Consider the following 18,455-nt stretch of genomic DNA (forward strand, 5'->3'; position numbering starts at 1 on the left):
ACAGGGCGAGGACATTAGGGTGCAGAGAAGTGTGTGTGTGTGTGTGTGTGTGTGTGTGTGTGTGTGTACATACGAAGTAGACGGCTCCGAAGCTGCCATGTCCTATCTCTCGGAGGTCAGAGAACTGTTTCTCGGGGTCTTCCTTGAAGAACAGCTCGGCTACCTCCGGGTCCTTCAGGCTGCCCGCCCGCACAGAGGATGGCATGATGGGTAATGTAGTCTGCTGTCTCCCGGCAGGGCGGAGAGCAGGGGGAAGGGCCAGGGGACTATCTGGGCGTTGGAGCGCCGCTGCTTCCACGCCTCATCTGCCGGAGTGGAGTGGCCAGAGCATGGGCACCTGGAGGGAGAGGGAGAGAGACCCAAACTTAAGGAAAGCTTTGACTATGTATAGACTCAGTGAGCATAGCCTTGCTATTGATAAAGGCCGCCATAGGCAGACCTGGCTCTCAAAATGAGGTGGAAACTGAGCTGCATTTCCTAACCTCCTGCCAAATGTATGACCATATTAGAGAGACATATTTCCCCTCAGATTACAGAGATCCACAAAGAATTAGAAAACAAACCCAATTTTGATAAACTCCCTTATCTTCTGGGTGAAATACCACAGTGTGCCATCACAGCAGCAATATTTGTGACCTGTTGCCACAAGAAAAGGGCAACCAGTGAAGAAAATACATAATTGTAAATACAACCCATATACAGTTGAAGTCGGAAGCCAAACAGTTCTATTTTTGTTTCATCAGACCAGAGGACATTTCTCCAAAAAGTAAGATCTTTGTCCCCATGTGCAGTTGCAAACTGTAGTCTGGCTTTTTTAATGGCGGTTTTGGAGCAGTGGCTTCTTCCTTGCTGAACGGCCTTTCAGGTTATGTCGATATAGGACTCGTTTTACTGTGGATATAGATACTTTTGTACCTGTTTCCTCCAGCATCTTCACAAGGTCCTTTGCTGTTGTTCTGGGATTGATTTGCACTTTTCGCACCAAAGTACGTTCATCTCTAGGAGACAGAATGCGTCTCCTTCCTGAGCGGTATGACGGCTGCGTGGTCCCATGGTGTTTATACTTGTGTACTATTGTTTGTACAGATGAACATGGTATCTTCAGGCGTTTGGAAATTGCTCCCAAGGATGAACCAGACTTGTGGAGGTCTACAATTTGTCAAGCAAAGAGGCACTGTGTCATGCACAAAGTAGATGTCCTAACCAACTTGCCAAAACTATAGTTTGTTAACAAGAAATTTGTGGAGTGGTTGAAAAACGAGTTTTAATGACTCCAACCTAAGTGTATGTAAACTCCAACCTAAGTGTATGTAAATAGTTAAAATTTGTACTTTAACTATTTGTACATCGGTACAACACTATATATATATATATATATATATATATACACACACATATAATATGGCATTTGAAATTTCTCTATTCTTTTGGAACTTCTGAGTGTAATGTTTACTGTTAATATTTATTGTTTAATTCACTATTGTTTACTATCTACTTCACATGCTTTGGCAATGTTAACATACGTTTCACATGCCAATAAAGCCCTTAAATTAGAATTAAAATTGACTTGAGAGAGCGAGAGAGAGCGAGCGAGAGCGAGGGCGAGATTATATTGGTGGGAGGGCAATATTTATCAAAACAGACAAACATTTTAGCAGGAGAAACCAGCAGCAGAAACATCATGCACTTTGAAAGACAACAATAGGCTCACTCTGCTTAATACTAGGTTTTCATTAATGACATCAAAATCAGAGAAGATGTGAGGTGAGCATTAAAACCACAGGCCCAGGTGGGATCTGAAACCAACGTCTTAACCATTACACCAAGACGAAACACTGGGGGGGACACTGATTTTAAACTCAGTGTCACGGGCAGGGCATGTATTCAGTGACAGTGACTGAGTGTCCCTGTCCATTAAACTACGTGGCTCTGGGCCTCCCGAGTGGCCTAAGGCACTGCATCGCTGTGCCACTAGAGATCCTGGTTCGAGTCCAGGCTCTGTCGTAGCCGGCCGCGACCGGGAGACCCATGGGGCGGCGCACAATTGGCCCAGCGTCGACCAGGGTAGGGGAGGGTTTGGCCGGCAGGGATGTCCTTGTCCCATCGCGCTCTAGCGACCCATGTGGCGGGGGCCGGGCGCAGTGCACGCTGACTCGGTCGCCAGGTGCACAGCGTTTCCTCCGACACATTGGCTTCCGAGGTTTAGCGGGCGCTGTGTCAAGGAGCAGCGCGGCTCGGTTGGTTGGTTGTGTTTCGGGAAGACGCACGACTCTCGACCTTCGCCTCTCCCGTGTCCGTACGGGGGGGGGGGGGGGGGGGTCGCAGCGATGGGACAGGGACTGTAACTACAACCAATTGGACACCACGAAATTGGGGAGAAAATACCCCACCCAAAAAAATTATAACCACGTGGCTCTAACACCACCACAAAGTCATTACAGTATAAACAGCCGACTCACCCAACCAGGATGTCTGGAAAACCTGGGAATTTTGCGACCCCAAATCCTGGACTATTCCATCCGGTAGATTCTTTAAAACTACCGGACTGGGCGAGCAGTAGCACTGAACATACATCATGTGGTTTGATCATTGATTTAGCATCCAGGTTTACTACGGTAAACTAGGCTACTGTCTTAATGAGAGAAAGAAGTGGGGTCAGAGTGCAGAGAGGGTGTGTCATGTATTGATTAGTGGTGTGTGTTTCATAGAGTGTATTGATAAGTGGTGTGTGTGTGTGTGTGTGTCAGCACGTTGAGATCCTCTGGGACTGAAGCATCAGCCTCTGATGTGCAAATCACCTCAACAACCACACTGGGAGCGGGAGGGGGAGAGAGAGAGAGATCAACAACCACACTGGGAGCGGGAGGGGGAGAGAGAGAGAGAGAGATCAACAACCACACTGTAGTACCACAGTAGAGCTCTCATTACAACACACAGGGAGAGACGGAGAGACAGAGAGACGGAGAGAGAGACAGAGAGAGAGACAGAGAGAGAGACAGAGAGAGAGACAGAGAGAGAGACAGAGAGAGAGACAGAGAGAGAGACAGAGAGAGAGACAGAGAGAGAGACACAAAGAGAGACACAGAGAGAGACACAGAGAGAGACACAGAGACAGAGACAGAGAGAGAGAGACGGAGAGAGAGAGAGACAGAGAGAGAGAGACGGAGAGAGACAGAGAGAGAGACACAGAGAGAGACACAGAGAGAGACACAGAGACAGAGAGACAGAGAGACAGAGAGACAGAGAGACAGAGAGACAGAGAGACAGAGACAGAGACAGAGACAGAGACAGAGACAGAGACAGAGACAGAGACAGAGACAGAGACAGAGACAGAGACAGAGACAGAGACAGAGAGACAGAGACAGAGACAGAGACAGAGAGAGAGAGAGAGAGAGAGAGAGAGAGAGAGAGAGAGAGAAACAACCACATTGTCATCAAGAATCTCAAATATATTTCGATTTGTTTAACACTTTACTACATGATTCCATATGTGTTATTTCATAGTTGACGTCTTCACTATTATTCTACAATGTAGAAAATAGTAAAAATAAAGAAAAACCCCTTTAATGAGTATGTGTGTCCTAACTTTACTGCTACAATATAGAAATTAGTGCACATAAAGATGAATGCAAATTCATCTCTATTGAACAAGAAAACATCCTATTTTAGACAGGAAACCAACAAATTGTCAACCCAAAATTCATAACAATCACTGGATTAGGTTGCATATCAAAACATTTAGAATCATTCATTCCTTCTTGGACATGCTAGATGCAACAACTTATTTTTTTAAAATGGTGACCAAATCTTTATGCATTTTTTCATTTTCTTGTTGCGGGGGGGGGGCTGCATACACAATTGACAAATTCATATAATGTAATAGTTAGCTAGCTAGCTAGTTAGCCATAAAGTAACACATTTAGTAAAGAGAACAAAAAGAGCTTCCATCCCCCTCACCCTCTCACCCCCATCAGCCCCCTCACCCTCTCACCCCCATCCCCCTCTCAGCCCCCTCACCCTCTCAGCCCCATCCCCCTCACCCTCTCAGCCCCATCCCCCTCACCCTCTCAGCCCCATCCCCATCACCCTCTCACCCCATCACCCTCACCCTCTCACCCTCACCCCCCTCACCTCATTCCCCCAACATGTCTCCCTCCAACTAACCCCCACCCCCCAAACCCCCACAAACATTTATAGTTAAATAAATGCTGCAGTAGCTGTTTTCAAAGCATTTCTGCTGTTTTGTTTCATAGGTGGTAAATGAATCGCTGAGTGAGAAATTCATTTTTAGAAGCGCTGCGCACAGGCATAAAAGTTGGTGTAATTTACTTGAAACAAAAGTCTACTGAAGCCTTGTGTTTCAAGGCTATTTACTTTGTTTTGTTCACAAGCTAAATCGTTTTTTCTATGTTTGAGTTTCAACTGTTAGGGAAGAGAACTAGAACTACCACAAGTCAGACTCAATCTCACAGGCACAAACATGACTCCAGTGATGCTACCACGGTAACCTCCCACCCTTAAAAAGGGGCAGGTGAAAATTGTTTTGTCTCATCTGTGATATTCTGGTTAATCGCATGGCTCAAAGTAGAGGAGAGATTTGGCTTCATCACTACTTGTTTTTATAAGAAGTATTGACATGTTGAATGCACCGAGCTGTCTGTTTAAAACTACTAGCACACAGCTCGGACACCCATGCATACCCCACAAGACATGACACCAGAGGTCTCTTCACAATCCCCAAGTCCAGAACAGACTATGGTAGGCGCACAGTACTACATAGAGCCATGACTACATGGAACTCTATTCCACATCAGGTAACTGATGCAAGCAGTAGAATCAGATTTGAAAAAACAAAGGCTTTCCACTAAATGTTGGAACAATTGCTGCGGGGACTTGCTTCCATTCAGCCAAAAGAGCATTAGTGAGGTTGGGCACTGATGTTGGGCGATTAGGCCTGGCTTGCAGTCGACGTTCCAATTAATGCCAAAGGTGTTACATGGGGTTGAGGTCAGGGCTCTGTGCAGGCCAGTCAAGTTCTTCCACTCCAATCTTGACAAACCATTTCTGTATGGACCTCGCTTTGTGCACGGGGGCATTGTCATGCTGAAACAGGAAAGAGCCTTCCCCAAACGGTTGCCACAAAGTTGGAAGCACAGAATCGTCTAGAATGTAATTGTAAGCTGTAGAACTAAGGGGCCTAGCCCAAACCATGAAAAACAGCCCAAGACCATTACTCCTCCTCCACCAAACTTTACAGTTGGCACTATGCATTGGGGCAGATAGCGTTCTCCTGGCATCCGCCAAACACAGATTTGTCCGTCGGACTGCCAGATGGTGAAGCGTGATTCATCACTCCAGAGAACGCGTTTCCACTGCTTCAGACTGCAACGGCGGCAAGTTTTACACCACTCCAGCCGACGCTTGGCATTGCGCATGGTGATCTTAGGCTTGCGTGCAGTTGCTTGGTAAATGGAAACCCATTTCATGAAGCTCCCGGCGAACAGTTATTGTGCCGACGTCGTTTCCAGAAGCAATTTGGAACTCGGGAAGTGAGTGTTGCAAACGAGGACAGATGATTTTTACGCCTCAGCACTCTGCGGTCCCGTTCTGTGAGCCGTTGTTGCTCCTAGACGTTTCCACTTCACAATAACAGCACTTACAGTTGACCGGGGCAGCTCTAGCAGGGCAGAGATTTGACCAACTGACTTGTTGGAAAGGTGGGCATCCTATGACGGTGCCACGTTGAAAGTCACTGAGCACTTCAGTATGGGCCATTCTACTGCCAATGTTTGTCTATGGAGATTGCATGGCTGTGTGCTTGATTTTATACACCTGTCAGCAACGGGTGTGGCTGAAATACCCGAATCCACTAATTTGAAGGGGTGTCCACATACTTTAGCATGTAAACATGACAATACACACGTACACATGGATTTTGTATTGGAGATACTGTATGTGGGGGTGCACAATGTGTTGTGAAAAGTGTTATGAAATGTAATGTCATGTAATATTTGTTATTGTATATACACAGTATCTCACAAAAGTGAGTACACCCCTCACATTTTTGTAAATACTTGAGTATATCTTTTCATGTGACAACACTGAAGAAATTACACTTTGCTACAATGTAAAAGTAGTGAGTGTACAGCTTGTATAACAGTGTAAATTTGCTGTCCCCTCAAAATAACTCGACACACAGCCATTAATGTCTAAACCGCTGGCAACAAAAGTGAGTACACCCCTAAGTGAAAATGTCCAAATTGGGCCCCAATTAGCCATTTTCCCTCCCCGGTGTCATGTGACTCGTTAGTGTTACAAGGTCTCAGGTGTGAATGGGGAGCAGGTGTGTTAGATTTGCTGTCATCGCTCTCACACTCCCTCATTACGGGTCACTGGAAGTTCAACATGGCACCTCATGGCAAAGATGCCAGGTGCATCCCCTTTGTGTAGCCGTAATGCCCCCTAAAAAAATCCATGCGTTTTGCGGCCAGTGGCCTTTGTGCCCTTGGGCTGAATCTAATAATTATAATTCCCTTCTCCCGGTTGCGTACCGAAGCACCTCTCACTCACATGGCTCTCAGTCACGAGATCGGGTCTTTCTCACAGGCTACAAGTGAAGAGACACACATCGGGGACGCAACTGCGCGCCTCCTTATCCAATTCCGAGACGCATATTGAATATATTGGAAGAACTGTCCACATTTACTTTTCATCAGCCAACAAGATGAGTCGGCCTAATGAACAGGAAAAGCACTAGCCTGTCAATCTACTATCCCCCATAGTACTAAAGTCGACCTATTCTATTCTGTGCGAGAAATAAATATTCCAAACATAGTCTGGGACAGTTGCGGGATGCGATAGATCCCAAATTAATACAACCACTAGCATCAAAAAACCTGTTTTAAGCAATGAGCCTGACGCAACAGTTGAGAACGTTTAGCTTAAAATGTTGATAAACTATCCGGCTATTTCTTCACATTATAAGCGCAGCAATGAGCACACGGCAGTAGGCTATAAGCGCGAATGTTCCACTAGCAGGAAAACACCATTCTCAAAAGTGACCACAAATGCGATTATGCATGTAGTTAATAGTTCATGCTACCGAGTGGCGCAGTGGTCTAAGGCACTGCATCTCAGTTCTTGAGGCGTCACTACAGACCCCCTGGTTCGATTCCAGGCTGTATCACAACCGGCCGTGATTGGGAGTTCCATAGGGCGGCGCACAATTGGCCCAGCGTCGTCATTGTAATTAAGAATTTGTTCTTAACTGACTTGCCTAGTTCAATTAAAGGTTAAATAAAATAAAAAATGCTTTTATTATAAAGGTGCATTTTTATGGTGCAAATTATCTTCCCCAAACTTGAAACTCACGCGCTGCGTATGTATGTATGCCAGTTAGGCTCTACGCTCGTTGTAAAGCGGATATTAATGTGCTTAATTTTAAGTTATTTGTCCACTTTAGTTATAATACAAACCTTATCAAAACATATTAGGCCTATGGGCTAGGCTACATGAGGCGTGTAACTATGATTTGAAAAAGTTGCACACAAAAGTATGTGCTGGGCATCCTTCAAAAGTGATAGGCTAATATTGTCACCCATCAGACTATTCTCGATTTAATCTTGTCTTTACATATACTAAATAATATGTGTGAAATTTGTTTTGATTTAGAATGGACCATTATCATGCACCGGTCTCGAAACAGGGGCAGCTGAAAAAAAATATGTAATCTATCCACTTAAATAGCGAAGGAGGACTATTTTCCCGTGGTTCATTTTCATGCCAGCCAGGTAGGCTATACTCCTGTTTTAAAGAGAAGCAAAGTGCTTAATATGAGGAAAGTTGAGAAATAAATATAGTAGGCCTAGCCTATAGAAAGCTGATGGGATCCTCCTCTTTTTAATAGAGGCCATCACTCTGTTTTCTCACGCAATTGCATAGCCTATAGAAATGTTGCACAACATGAGCTCATGGGCTCTTATGAAGTGTTTGATTAGATTTTCGAAAACATTTGCATTGATGTCAGAGTGATTAGAGGGACAATAGAGTGCTGAGTACCAGGCAGTTAGCAGGTTTGGTAGGCTACTAATGACCATCAGCAGCATCAGAGCTTGGAGAAGCCTAATTACCGTGACTAAACGGTCACGTGGAATTTGACTGCCGGTGTGGCGGTAATACGGTCACCGTAACAGCCCTATTCACACCCCTTGACTTTTTCCAAATGTTGTTGTGTTACAGCCTGAATTTAAAATGAATTACATTTGAGGTTTTTTTTGTCACTGGCCTATACCCCATGATGTCAAAGTGGAATTATGCATTTACAAATTTTTACAAGCAAATTAAAACATGAAAAGCTGAAATGTCTTAAGTCAATAAGTATTCAACCCCCTTTGTTATGGCAAGCCTAAATAAGTTCGGGAGTACAAAGTCACACTCACAGTGTGCAATGATAATGTTTAATAGTACCCCACACGTACACTTATCTGTAAGTTCCTGCAGTCGAGCAGTGAATTTAAAAAACACAAAGACCAGGGAGGTTTTCCAATAAAACATTTTACATTTTAGTCATTTAGCAGACGCTCTTATCCAGAGCGACTTAGTTAGTGAGTGCATACATTCTTTTTTTTTTTTCATACTGGCCCCCCGTGAGAATCGAACCCACAACCCTGGCGTTGCAAACGCCATGCTCTACCAACTGAGCTACATCCCTGCACGACGCTGGGCCAATTGTGCTCCGCCCCATGGGTCTCCCGGTCGCGGCCGGCTACGACAGAGCCTGGATTCGAACCAGGATCTCTAGTGGCACAGCCTTAGACCACTGCGCCACTCGGGAGGCCAGACATTGAATATCCCTTTGAGCATGGTGAAGTTAATACACTTTGGATGGTGTATTGCCTTTGCTAGACTAGTTGTTCTCTGGCTTACTACTTAGCTATGTTAACTGTGGTGATCGGCTAGCTGGGCTAATTAGCTGGCTAGGCTAGCTAGAAGGCTAAAATAACTAACTTTGGCTTGCTGGCTAAGATTAACCTCATACACCAGTAACAATGTTTGATAACTGGTTAGATGGCGTTACGCATTTTCAAAACGTTGGTTTACTTTAATGTAGCTGTAAGCTAGGTGTTGATAGCAACTGGCTGACTCATGCAGTCACGTAATGTTAGCAGGCTCGTAGGGCTAACGGTAGCAGGCTAGTAGGGCTAACGTTAGCAGGCTAGTAGGGCTAACGTTAGCAGGCTAGTAGGGCTAACGGTAGCAGGCTAGAAGGGCTAACGTTAGCAGGCTAGTAGGGCTAACGTTAGCAGGCTAGTAGGGCTAACGTTAGCAGGCTAGTAGGGCTAACGTTAACAGGCTAGTAGGGCTAACGTTAGCAGGCTAGTAGGGCTAACGTTAGCAGGCTAGCAGGGCTAACGTTAGCAGGCTAGCAGGGCTAACGTTAGCAGGCTAGCAGGGCTAACGTTAGCAGGCTAGCTGTCTAGCAACCTGATATGTAAAAATAAATTCATAAAGTATTTGCTTTAAAGTTGGCTGAAAATTAAATTGAAACCAATAGTCATGAGTGCAAACGATTTGGTTTAATTTTAAGTTATTTCTGTTGCAGTTTACATTATAGGGAATAGGCTGGCTTGCCGGGTCCTTCATATGTCACAATCTGCAAAAACATTTTCCGGCATTACTTCGTTACGCTTCTGAATTCTGATCGGTTTTATGTAATAACTTGAGAAAAAGAAAAGTGAGGTGTAACTTTGCATTGGGACTTTTGATGTGTATACTAATGCAAATCCATATGTTACGTTTATACTACCTACCCTTTAAGTCACTCCCAAAAAAAATATTTTGAGGTAAGGTGGCGCTTTACCCCAAGTTACCCTACAATAGACCTGTGTTACATTTTGCCCCACTCTCCCCTATACACTCACAGTGAATTGCAGAGCAATAACATGCTTAACCATGCCTTTTGTGCATATTTAGGAGTTGAGGGATAAATAAAAGTAGGAATGGAAAGCTGGGATCCCCTCTTTTTAATAAAGGCCATTAAAACTGCTGTTTTCCACGCTAATTCAATAATTTGTGCATTGACTCCTTGTCAGAATGCATGTTTCCCTCCCTATGGCACTCGTAACTTGAATGTGCCTCGAGAGGAATATTTATCTAGCATAGAACACAACAAGCCCACTTGGTAAATAGATCAACTATTCTACTATGGGGTTGTCAGATTTTTCTATTTATTACTCGTTTTGTTTGCAGAGGAAAAGTACATGTGGAATGTTCTAGCATCTACAAAGTGTGCCTGGGCAGAAATATTATTTCATGTTGCATATTTTATGCCGTGGTGCAGCACCACAGCTAAATAAATGACTGCAGCGGAAACACTGCAGTCTAGAATTTAATGTAGAAACCTAATATTGCACAAATGAATCTCATTTCAATGACAGGTTTTTGTATCGATGTTTAGATTTTTAGATTAAACAAAATGTCTTTACAGGGTTAAATAGGAGTTTCTAGAGCACAACATGTGCTTCAAATTTAGCTAGAATTCATATAGGCCCAATATTGCTATATAAAAAAAATATCTACTGGTGCTCCTAGATTTTGTTGTGCTCCTAACTTTTGTTGTTGTTGGGTGCACCAGTGCTACCTAAGATAAACACTGATGGCAGACAGAGTGTTGATGTCTGACTGACGCATAAAACTGATCTGATAGGGCCCTAGAGTGTGTAAGCAAGCCTGCAATCCACACACACACACACAGAAAATGTATTCTCCTAATGCAGTGGGGTATTGATTTTCTTTGTGTTTTAAAATCCTCCAGAAAAAGCCTAAACCCTAAAGCCCTAACCCTAACTGAGGGGGACTCAGAGACAGAGGTAACCATCAACTGCCTGCTTACATCTACACAATAAAAAGGTAATATGTAGAGGTGAGGTTTGTCTAAGGTTTAATGAGATAACAGGTAGGCTAGATGTCAGTGAAAAACCGGAAATCTCCGGTGTTCGGTCTGCTTTCCAACGTGTGACGCTCAATCTCTTCAGACTATAGTGAAACAACAGACATCAAATATAGCAGTCAAATCATCCATGTACAGAATGAACACAGAGAGAGTTAAAGCCACAACCAACTATTATCATACTAGAGTACACACCAATTCAATATAGACAGTAGGCCCAGAGAGAGCAGAAACCGTCAGCCAATCAACACGGCCCATCAGGCATCAATCACTGCAGGAAGTATTCATACTCATCGACTTTTCCACATTTTGTTGTGTTACAGCCTGAATTTAAAATGGTTTACATTTAGATTTTGTGTCACTGGTCTACACACACAATACCCCATAATGTCGAAGTTGAATTATGTTTTTTAGACATTTTTTCAAATTAATTCAAAATAAAAAGCTGAAATAAGTATTCAATTCCTTTGTAATGGCAAGCCTAAATAAAGTTCAGGAGTAAACATTTGCTTAACAAGTCACATAATAAGTTGCATGGACTCACTGTGTGCATTAATAGTGTTTAACATGATTTTTGAATGACTACCTCATCTCTGTACCCCACACACACAGATAATTGTAAGGTCACTCAGTCTAGCAGTGAATTTCAACCACAGAGTCAACCACAAAGACCAGGGAGGTTTTCCAATGCATCGCAATAAAAAAAGTTTTTAAAAAAAGCAGACATTGAATATCCCTTTGAGCATGGTGAAGTTATTAATTACACTTTGGATGGTGTATCAATACACCCAGTCACTACAAAGATACAGGTGTCCTTCCTAACTCAGTTGCTGGAGAGGAAGGAAAACGCTCAGGGATTTCACCATGAGGCCAATGGTGACTTTAAAACAGTTACATAATTTAATGGCTGTGATAGCAGAAAACTGAGGATGGATCAACAACATTGTAGTTACTCCACAATACTAACCTAAATGACAGAGTGAAAAGAAGGAAGCCTGTACAGAATACTAATATTTCTAAACATGCATCCTGTTTGCAATAAGGCACTAAAGTAAAAATACAACAAATGTGGCAAAGAAATTAACTTGTCCTGAAAACAAAGCGTTATGTTTGGGGCAAATCCAACACAGCACTGACTACCACTTCCTATTTCCAAGCATGGTGGTGGCTGCATCATGTTATGGGTATGCTTGTCATCGGCAAGGACTAGGGAGTTTTTTTTTTAGAATAAAAAGGAATAGAGCTAAGCACAGGCAAACTCCTAGAGGGAAACCACTTTCAGTCTGCTTTCCAACAGACACTGGGAGACAAATTCACCTTTCAGCAGGACAATAACCTAAAGCACAAAGCCAAATACACACTGGAGTTGCTTACCAAGACGACATTGAATGTTCCTGAGTGGCCTAATTACAGTTGACTTAAATCCGCTTGAAAATCTATGGCAAGACTTGAAAATGGTTGTCTAGCAACATGACAGAGCTTCAAGAATTTTAAAAAGAATAATGTGCAAATATTGTAAAATCCTGGTGTGGAAAGCTCTTAGAGACTTCCCCAGAAAACTCTGATGTAATCGCTGCCAAAGGTGATTCTAACATGTATTGACTCAGGGGTGTGAATACTTATGTAAATTAGATATTTATGTATTTCATTTTCAATAGAATTTGCTAAGATTTCAAAAAACATGTTTTCACTTTGTCATTATGGGGTATTGTGTGTAGATGGGTGAGAGAGAAAAATATATTTAATCCATTTTGAATTCAGGCTGTAACAAGAAAATGTGGAATAAGTCAAGGGGTCTGAATACTTTCTGAAGGCACTGTATGTATGTATGTATGTTTGTATGTATGTACACACATACATAAGCACATGGTGACAGTCCGAGAGTAGAGAGAGTAGTAGAGAGAGAAAACTAAGAGGATTTACTCCTCCATTCTGTTCACACACACACAGCGTCCATTAGCTCCTCTGTTATTCGGATAAATGCAGTGTTTAGCCTAACTGTCACTATGCTACCACACCATTAACCCTACCAAATCACCCCCTAGCAGGGCACATGGGAAAAGCCAACAATTTACACCATTTAGTCCCTTCAAAGCCTGCATTAATCTGCCCAAAAAAACAGTAATCTTCAAGCCAGCTCCTAAAAATAGGCCCCAGCTCTCTCAGGGAGGCTGCATGGGGCCTGGGGTGGACTGGAGAGAGGGAGGCTGCATGGGGCCTGGGGTGGACTGGCTCTGGCTGGGAGAGAGGGAGGCTGCATGGGGCCAGGGGTGGACTGGCTCTGGCTGGGAGAGAGGGAGACTGCATGGGGGCCTGGGGTGGACTGGCTCTGGCTGGGAGAGAGGGAGGCTGCATGGGGCCTGGGGTGGACTGGCTCTGGCTGGGAGAGAGGGAGGCTGCATGGGTCCAATAGACTATAGTACAGTCAGTGTGCCAACAGTGACCAGGTCTGAGGCGGGGGGTATATTAAACAACTAATTGACCGATGTCGGTTCAATTACTTAAATTCCATGCAGCTTGTTTTTTTTGTTGTTCGCTGGGCTCACGAAAAAAAAACAAGCTACGTGGAATTCAAGTAATTGAACCGACATCAGTAAATTAGTTGTTTAATATACCCCCCCCTCCAACGCGCAGGTTCTCTAGAGAGAAATCAAATAATTCACGAGAGAAATCAAGTCAAGAATTATGTTATACACAATGGATCATGGTCATTGTAGTTAATTACCAAGTTTCCGCTCCCCGGGGATTGGGGGTTGGTTATTAAACAACTAATTGACTGATGTCGGTTCAATTACTTGAATTCCACGTAGCTTGTTTTTTTTCGTGAGCCCAAATCATTCATATATCATATATGCCATTTAGCAGATGCTTTTATCCAAAGTGGCTTACAGTTATGCGTGCATAGATGTTATGTATGGGCGGTACCGGGAATTGAACCCACTATCCTAGCGTTGTAAGCGACATGCTCTACCAACTGAGCTACAGAGGACCATCATTCACGAGAGAAATCAAGTCAAGAACTATGTTATAGTGGTCCTCTGTAGCTCAGCTGGTAGAGCACGGCGCTTGTAACGCCAAGGTAGTGGGTTCGATCCCCGGGACCACCCATACACAAAAATGTATGCACGCATGACTGTAAGTCGCTTTGGATAAAAGCGTCTGCTAAATGGCATATTATATTATTATTATTATTATAGTTTCCGTTAAGCAAATATTCAACCTAGTTCAGCAGTGAAACGTGGTAATTAACTACAATGACCATAATCCATTGTGCCTTTTCTTTCCGGCTAGAGTTTTAAATCAAATCTAATGTTATTTGTCACATGCGCCGAATACAACAGGTGTAGACCTTACCGTGAAATGCTTACTTACAAGCCCTTAACCAATAATGCAGTTTTAAGAAAATAGAGTTAAGAAAACGTGTATAAATAAACTAAAGTAAAAATAAAAAACTAATAAAAGTAACACAATAAAATAACAATAATGAGGCTATATACAGGGGGTACCGGTACCGAGTCAATGTGTGGGGGTACAGGTTAGTCGGGGTAATTTGTACATGTAGGTAGGGGTAAAGTGACTATGCATAGATAATAAACAGCGAGTAGCAGCAGTGTAAAAACATTAGGTTAGATACACACTGACCACATGAGAGAGAAATGTACAGAACACATTGGACAAGGGGGATAGAGACAGTTGGTGAAAGTATGCCTTATCTACTTTGGAGAACTAGTCAAATGATTGTCAGACAGCTCTGCAGCATACTTTGGCAGGCTAGGCTAGCTAAATAGGATGACTAAAGACAGTATGGGGAGCACAGAGATAACATGAGATGGCCTGGCTGGGATTGGAATAACAAAGTAATCAAATTAAAAACAAAGTCAATATTTTATGGTTTCATAGTAATTTCATATTTTTCTATTGACGTCTACCGAATGTAGACCTGACAGAGACAATGAAATATTTTCAATGTTTTGGCAATTGAACGTTCACTACTTTTGGCTTTGGAATATCCCATTGCAAAGCGCTAAAATCATTTAAAAGTCATTATTTCATAAATGCATTTAATGTTTTAAAACATTTAACATTGTAAATAGCTACTACCCACGTAGCTAAACTCTCACTAGTCTAGTGATGGACGATTCAATCATTGATTGCAGGTGTGAGGACTTCTTAGTTTGTGGATAACTAGTTTATACCACTGGCTGTGATATAGCCTACCGTACATTCAGACTCCTAGAAAGCCAAGTGCTTGAATACAATGTTGTTTATAAACGCAAAAAATATATTGCATCATCATTCCCAACACTCCACATTGATGTAGCAGGAAGGACAGAATGGGGAGTTTTTGCCAACTTGCCATTAATCTAACAAATAAAAACATAAATGGCAAAAAGCTCTAACGATGAAGTACATTCTGTCACCTTTTGAGTGTGCAACGCTGGCGAACAGGCACAGTCAGGGCCAAGAGAGAAGAGCTTGCCGAGTCAGAATATTACGCAATGTCAACACAAAGAAATGAGGAATGCGACTCACGCCACAAACCAGCCAGCAGCGGCCAGGAATGAATGCAGGCGTACAAGGAAGCCATTCCCGAATAACTATAACCGATTGGTCAAGTTGCTTAATTGGATGGCTGTAAACATTTCACTTAGTAGTGAAACCAGGGTTTATTCATTAAGCCGATTCTGCAACAGAAACCGTTACCTCTAAACAGAAAACGACAGATTATGTTGGACAAATTCGGCTAGGTCCCTCCTTTCGTTCTGTTTGCTTCCGTTTGGTTCTTAAAGTGTAAACGGTTTCCGTTGCAAGACGTAATGAATACACACCTGCTGTGTCAGTCTTGTGCCGTGATATTGAGCATTGTTGCGTGATATTGAGCATTGTTGCAGTGGCCAGCTAGCAGCTTGGGGGAGTTGCACAGTGAGAAAAACAAGGGAGTGTCATAGAAAAAAAACACATAGAAGTGGATTAGCCGGCTAGTTTGATACTAGCCCATAATGAACTGAAGGAGCCTAACGTTACTCCTTACAGTCCAAGGACCTTAAAATGTTCTGTTTAGAGGCGAATTGGCTCTTGCAGACAAATACTAACTCTAAACATGAATCGATTCTCAATTGTGGTAAGGTTATAGAAACATAAAAGCCCTCTTCATATTACATCAAAATCATTTCAAACGCTAAAGATACACACTTACTGTTTAACACAGTTACTGCCGAAAGTATTTTTCAGTGACAACACATTTGTGGTGTCTACCTTCCGTTTACACACAGGTGTTAGGAGACGCAGATACCTGTATATATATATATATATATATATATATATATATATATATATATAAATAAAGAGTATATTTGTTTTTGACTGCATTTTGACAATCTGTCTTGTCAGTTAGCCAGGTAGCTAGTTACCGTTGACATTTTTACACCGTTCAAATAAGACATTCGCTTCGAGCCATATAACGTTAGCTACGTTCATTAGTTATCATTCCCCAATTTACACTAAAGCAAAGATTATTTTTCTGACTAAAGTTAGCTCAATGACATCCAGTTAGCTAGCTAGGTAACCATCCACACCATAAGCGTCCTAGTTGGCTATCTACCGTATCAATGGTACTACTCATTAGCTAAATGGGCTTGCTAGCTAAGAAACACAGCTAACGTGAGCTGCTAACGTTAGCTAGCCAGAAACACATTACTCACTACTAGAAATTGGCTTGAATCTACAGCGGACACTTACCTATCAGTGGCCAGGTTCAGGTAGAACGGGAGCGAATGACCAACAAGGCAAGGAAAGGACTCGGCCGGGCAGCAGGGCGCAACCAACTGACTCAAGTCTGGAGCACAGATTGGAGTTGGCTAGCTAGCTTTTTCCAGGTTGTGCGATGCCGACTCGTTGTGCGCTGTCAACCGAAAAACAAGTGTGATGTATGTTCAATGTATGTAGAGAGTAAAAAATCAGTCGATGCCCTGAAAATAGGCTACAGATTGCTTGGTAACAAACCAGCCAGACAACGAAGTTCTCTACTCCTCCCAGTCAGTTTCCAAAGATGGCGGCGATGAGACTTCACCTCCTCCTGACAATCACGGGGGCAAAATATGTCAAAACATGCAAAACTCCGTTAAAACTGAAAGGCGACATGCAGCCCTAGTTCCAGCCCGTACGATTAGTGTGCCACTTTTGCCACAAGGTTTCCCTTCAGTGGCCTTGTCGCTGTTTACACCCGGGTGGGTGCTGAAGTCACTGTCCACTCTCCTTGCTAGCTATCTGGTCAACCTCTGCAATCTGGATCCCCACCGATAGTGTGGAGGAGGAGTCGCCAAGAGGGAGCTCGTAGTTGGTTAATGAGAGCAGAGGCGAAATTGCCACCGGGGGGACATGCCCCCCAATTCGGGGCCCCCAAGATAACATGTCATAAACAATAAACAATTACAAAATGTCATAAACAATTGCAAAATGTGTAGAATTGTAGGAAATTAGCTTTAACGGTCGACTTTGGGCACAAAAAATAGTCCAACTCCTACTTTTCCTCAATTTTCAAACAGAAATTGGGTGTGCCTTTGGTGGTTCATCGATGTGTCATTCTGGTCATGCACACCATGACCAACGTAGCTAGTGTGTTAGCTAAGCTAGCCACTTGTAGCTAGTTTGTTGGCTAAGCTAGCCACCTATAGCTAGTGTGTTAGCTAAGCTAGCCACTTGTAGCTAGTGTGTTGGCTAAGCTAGCCACTTGTAGCTAGTGTGTTAGCTAAGCTAGCCACTTGTAGCTAGTGTGTTGGCTAAGCTAGCCACTTGTAGCTAGTGTGTTAGCTAAGCTAGCCACTTGTAGCTAGTTTGTTGGCTAAGCTAGCCACTTGTAGCTAGTTTGTTGGCTAAGCTAGCCACTTGTAGCTAGTTTGTTAGCTAAGCTAGCCACTTGTAGCTAGTTTGTTGGCTAAGCTAGCCACTTGTAGCTAGTTTGTTAGCTAAGCTAGCCACTTGTAGCTAGTGTGTTGGCTAAGCTAGCCACTTGTAGCTAGTGTGTTAGCTAAGCTAGCCACTTGTAGCTAGTTTGTTGGCTAAGCTAGCCACTTGTAGCTAGTTTGTTAGCTAAGCTAGCCACTTGTAGCTAGTTTGTTGGCTAAGCTAGCCACTTGTAGCTAGTTTGTTGGCTAAGCTAGCCACTTGTAGCTAGTTTGTTAGCTAAGCTAGCCACTTGTAGCTAGTTTGTTGGCTAAGCTAGCCACTTGTAGCTAGTGTGTTAGCTAAGCTAGCCTCTTGTAGCTAGTTTGTTAGCTAAGCTAGCCACTTGTAGCTAGTGTGTTAGCTAAGCTAGCCTCTTGTAGCTAGTGTGTTAGCTAAGCTAGCCACTTGTAGCTAGTTTGTTGGCTAAGCTAGCCACTTGTAGCTGGCCAGTAACTCCTCCAGTATGTGTTGACATCATTTCACAGGATTTGTTTTTGGGCGGAAACTGTAGAGATCAGTAAGAAATGGCACTTATGTAGCCAAATATCTTATTCATCCGTTT

The 18,455-nt window shown here is 43.1% G+C and overlaps 1 protein-coding gene across 1 annotated transcript in view; it reads right to left on the reverse strand.

The window, feature by feature from the left end:
* Positions 1-17,254, reverse strand: part of LOC311113946 (serine/threonine-protein kinase TAO1-B-like) — a gene marked incomplete at its 3' end in the record, with an annotated part of 35,575 nt that extends 18,321 nt beyond the window's left edge. The window contains exons 1-2 of the mRNA XM_084189220.1: positions 16,688-17,254; positions 74-337 (exon numbers count right to left, since the gene is read on the reverse strand). Of these exons, the coding sequence (XP_084045346.1) occupies positions 74-205 (132 nt within the window). The remainder of the gene's footprint in view (positions 1-73; positions 338-16,687) is intronic.
* Between the last annotated feature and the right edge of the window lie 1,201 nt (positions 17,255-18,455).

This window comes from Coregonus lavaretus (genome assembly GCF_964263955.1).
Source record: "Coregonus lavaretus genome assembly, contig: HAP1_SCAFFOLD_898, whole genome shotgun sequence".
Lineage (NCBI taxonomy): Eukaryota > Metazoa > Chordata > Actinopteri > Salmoniformes > Salmonidae > Coregonus > Coregonus lavaretus.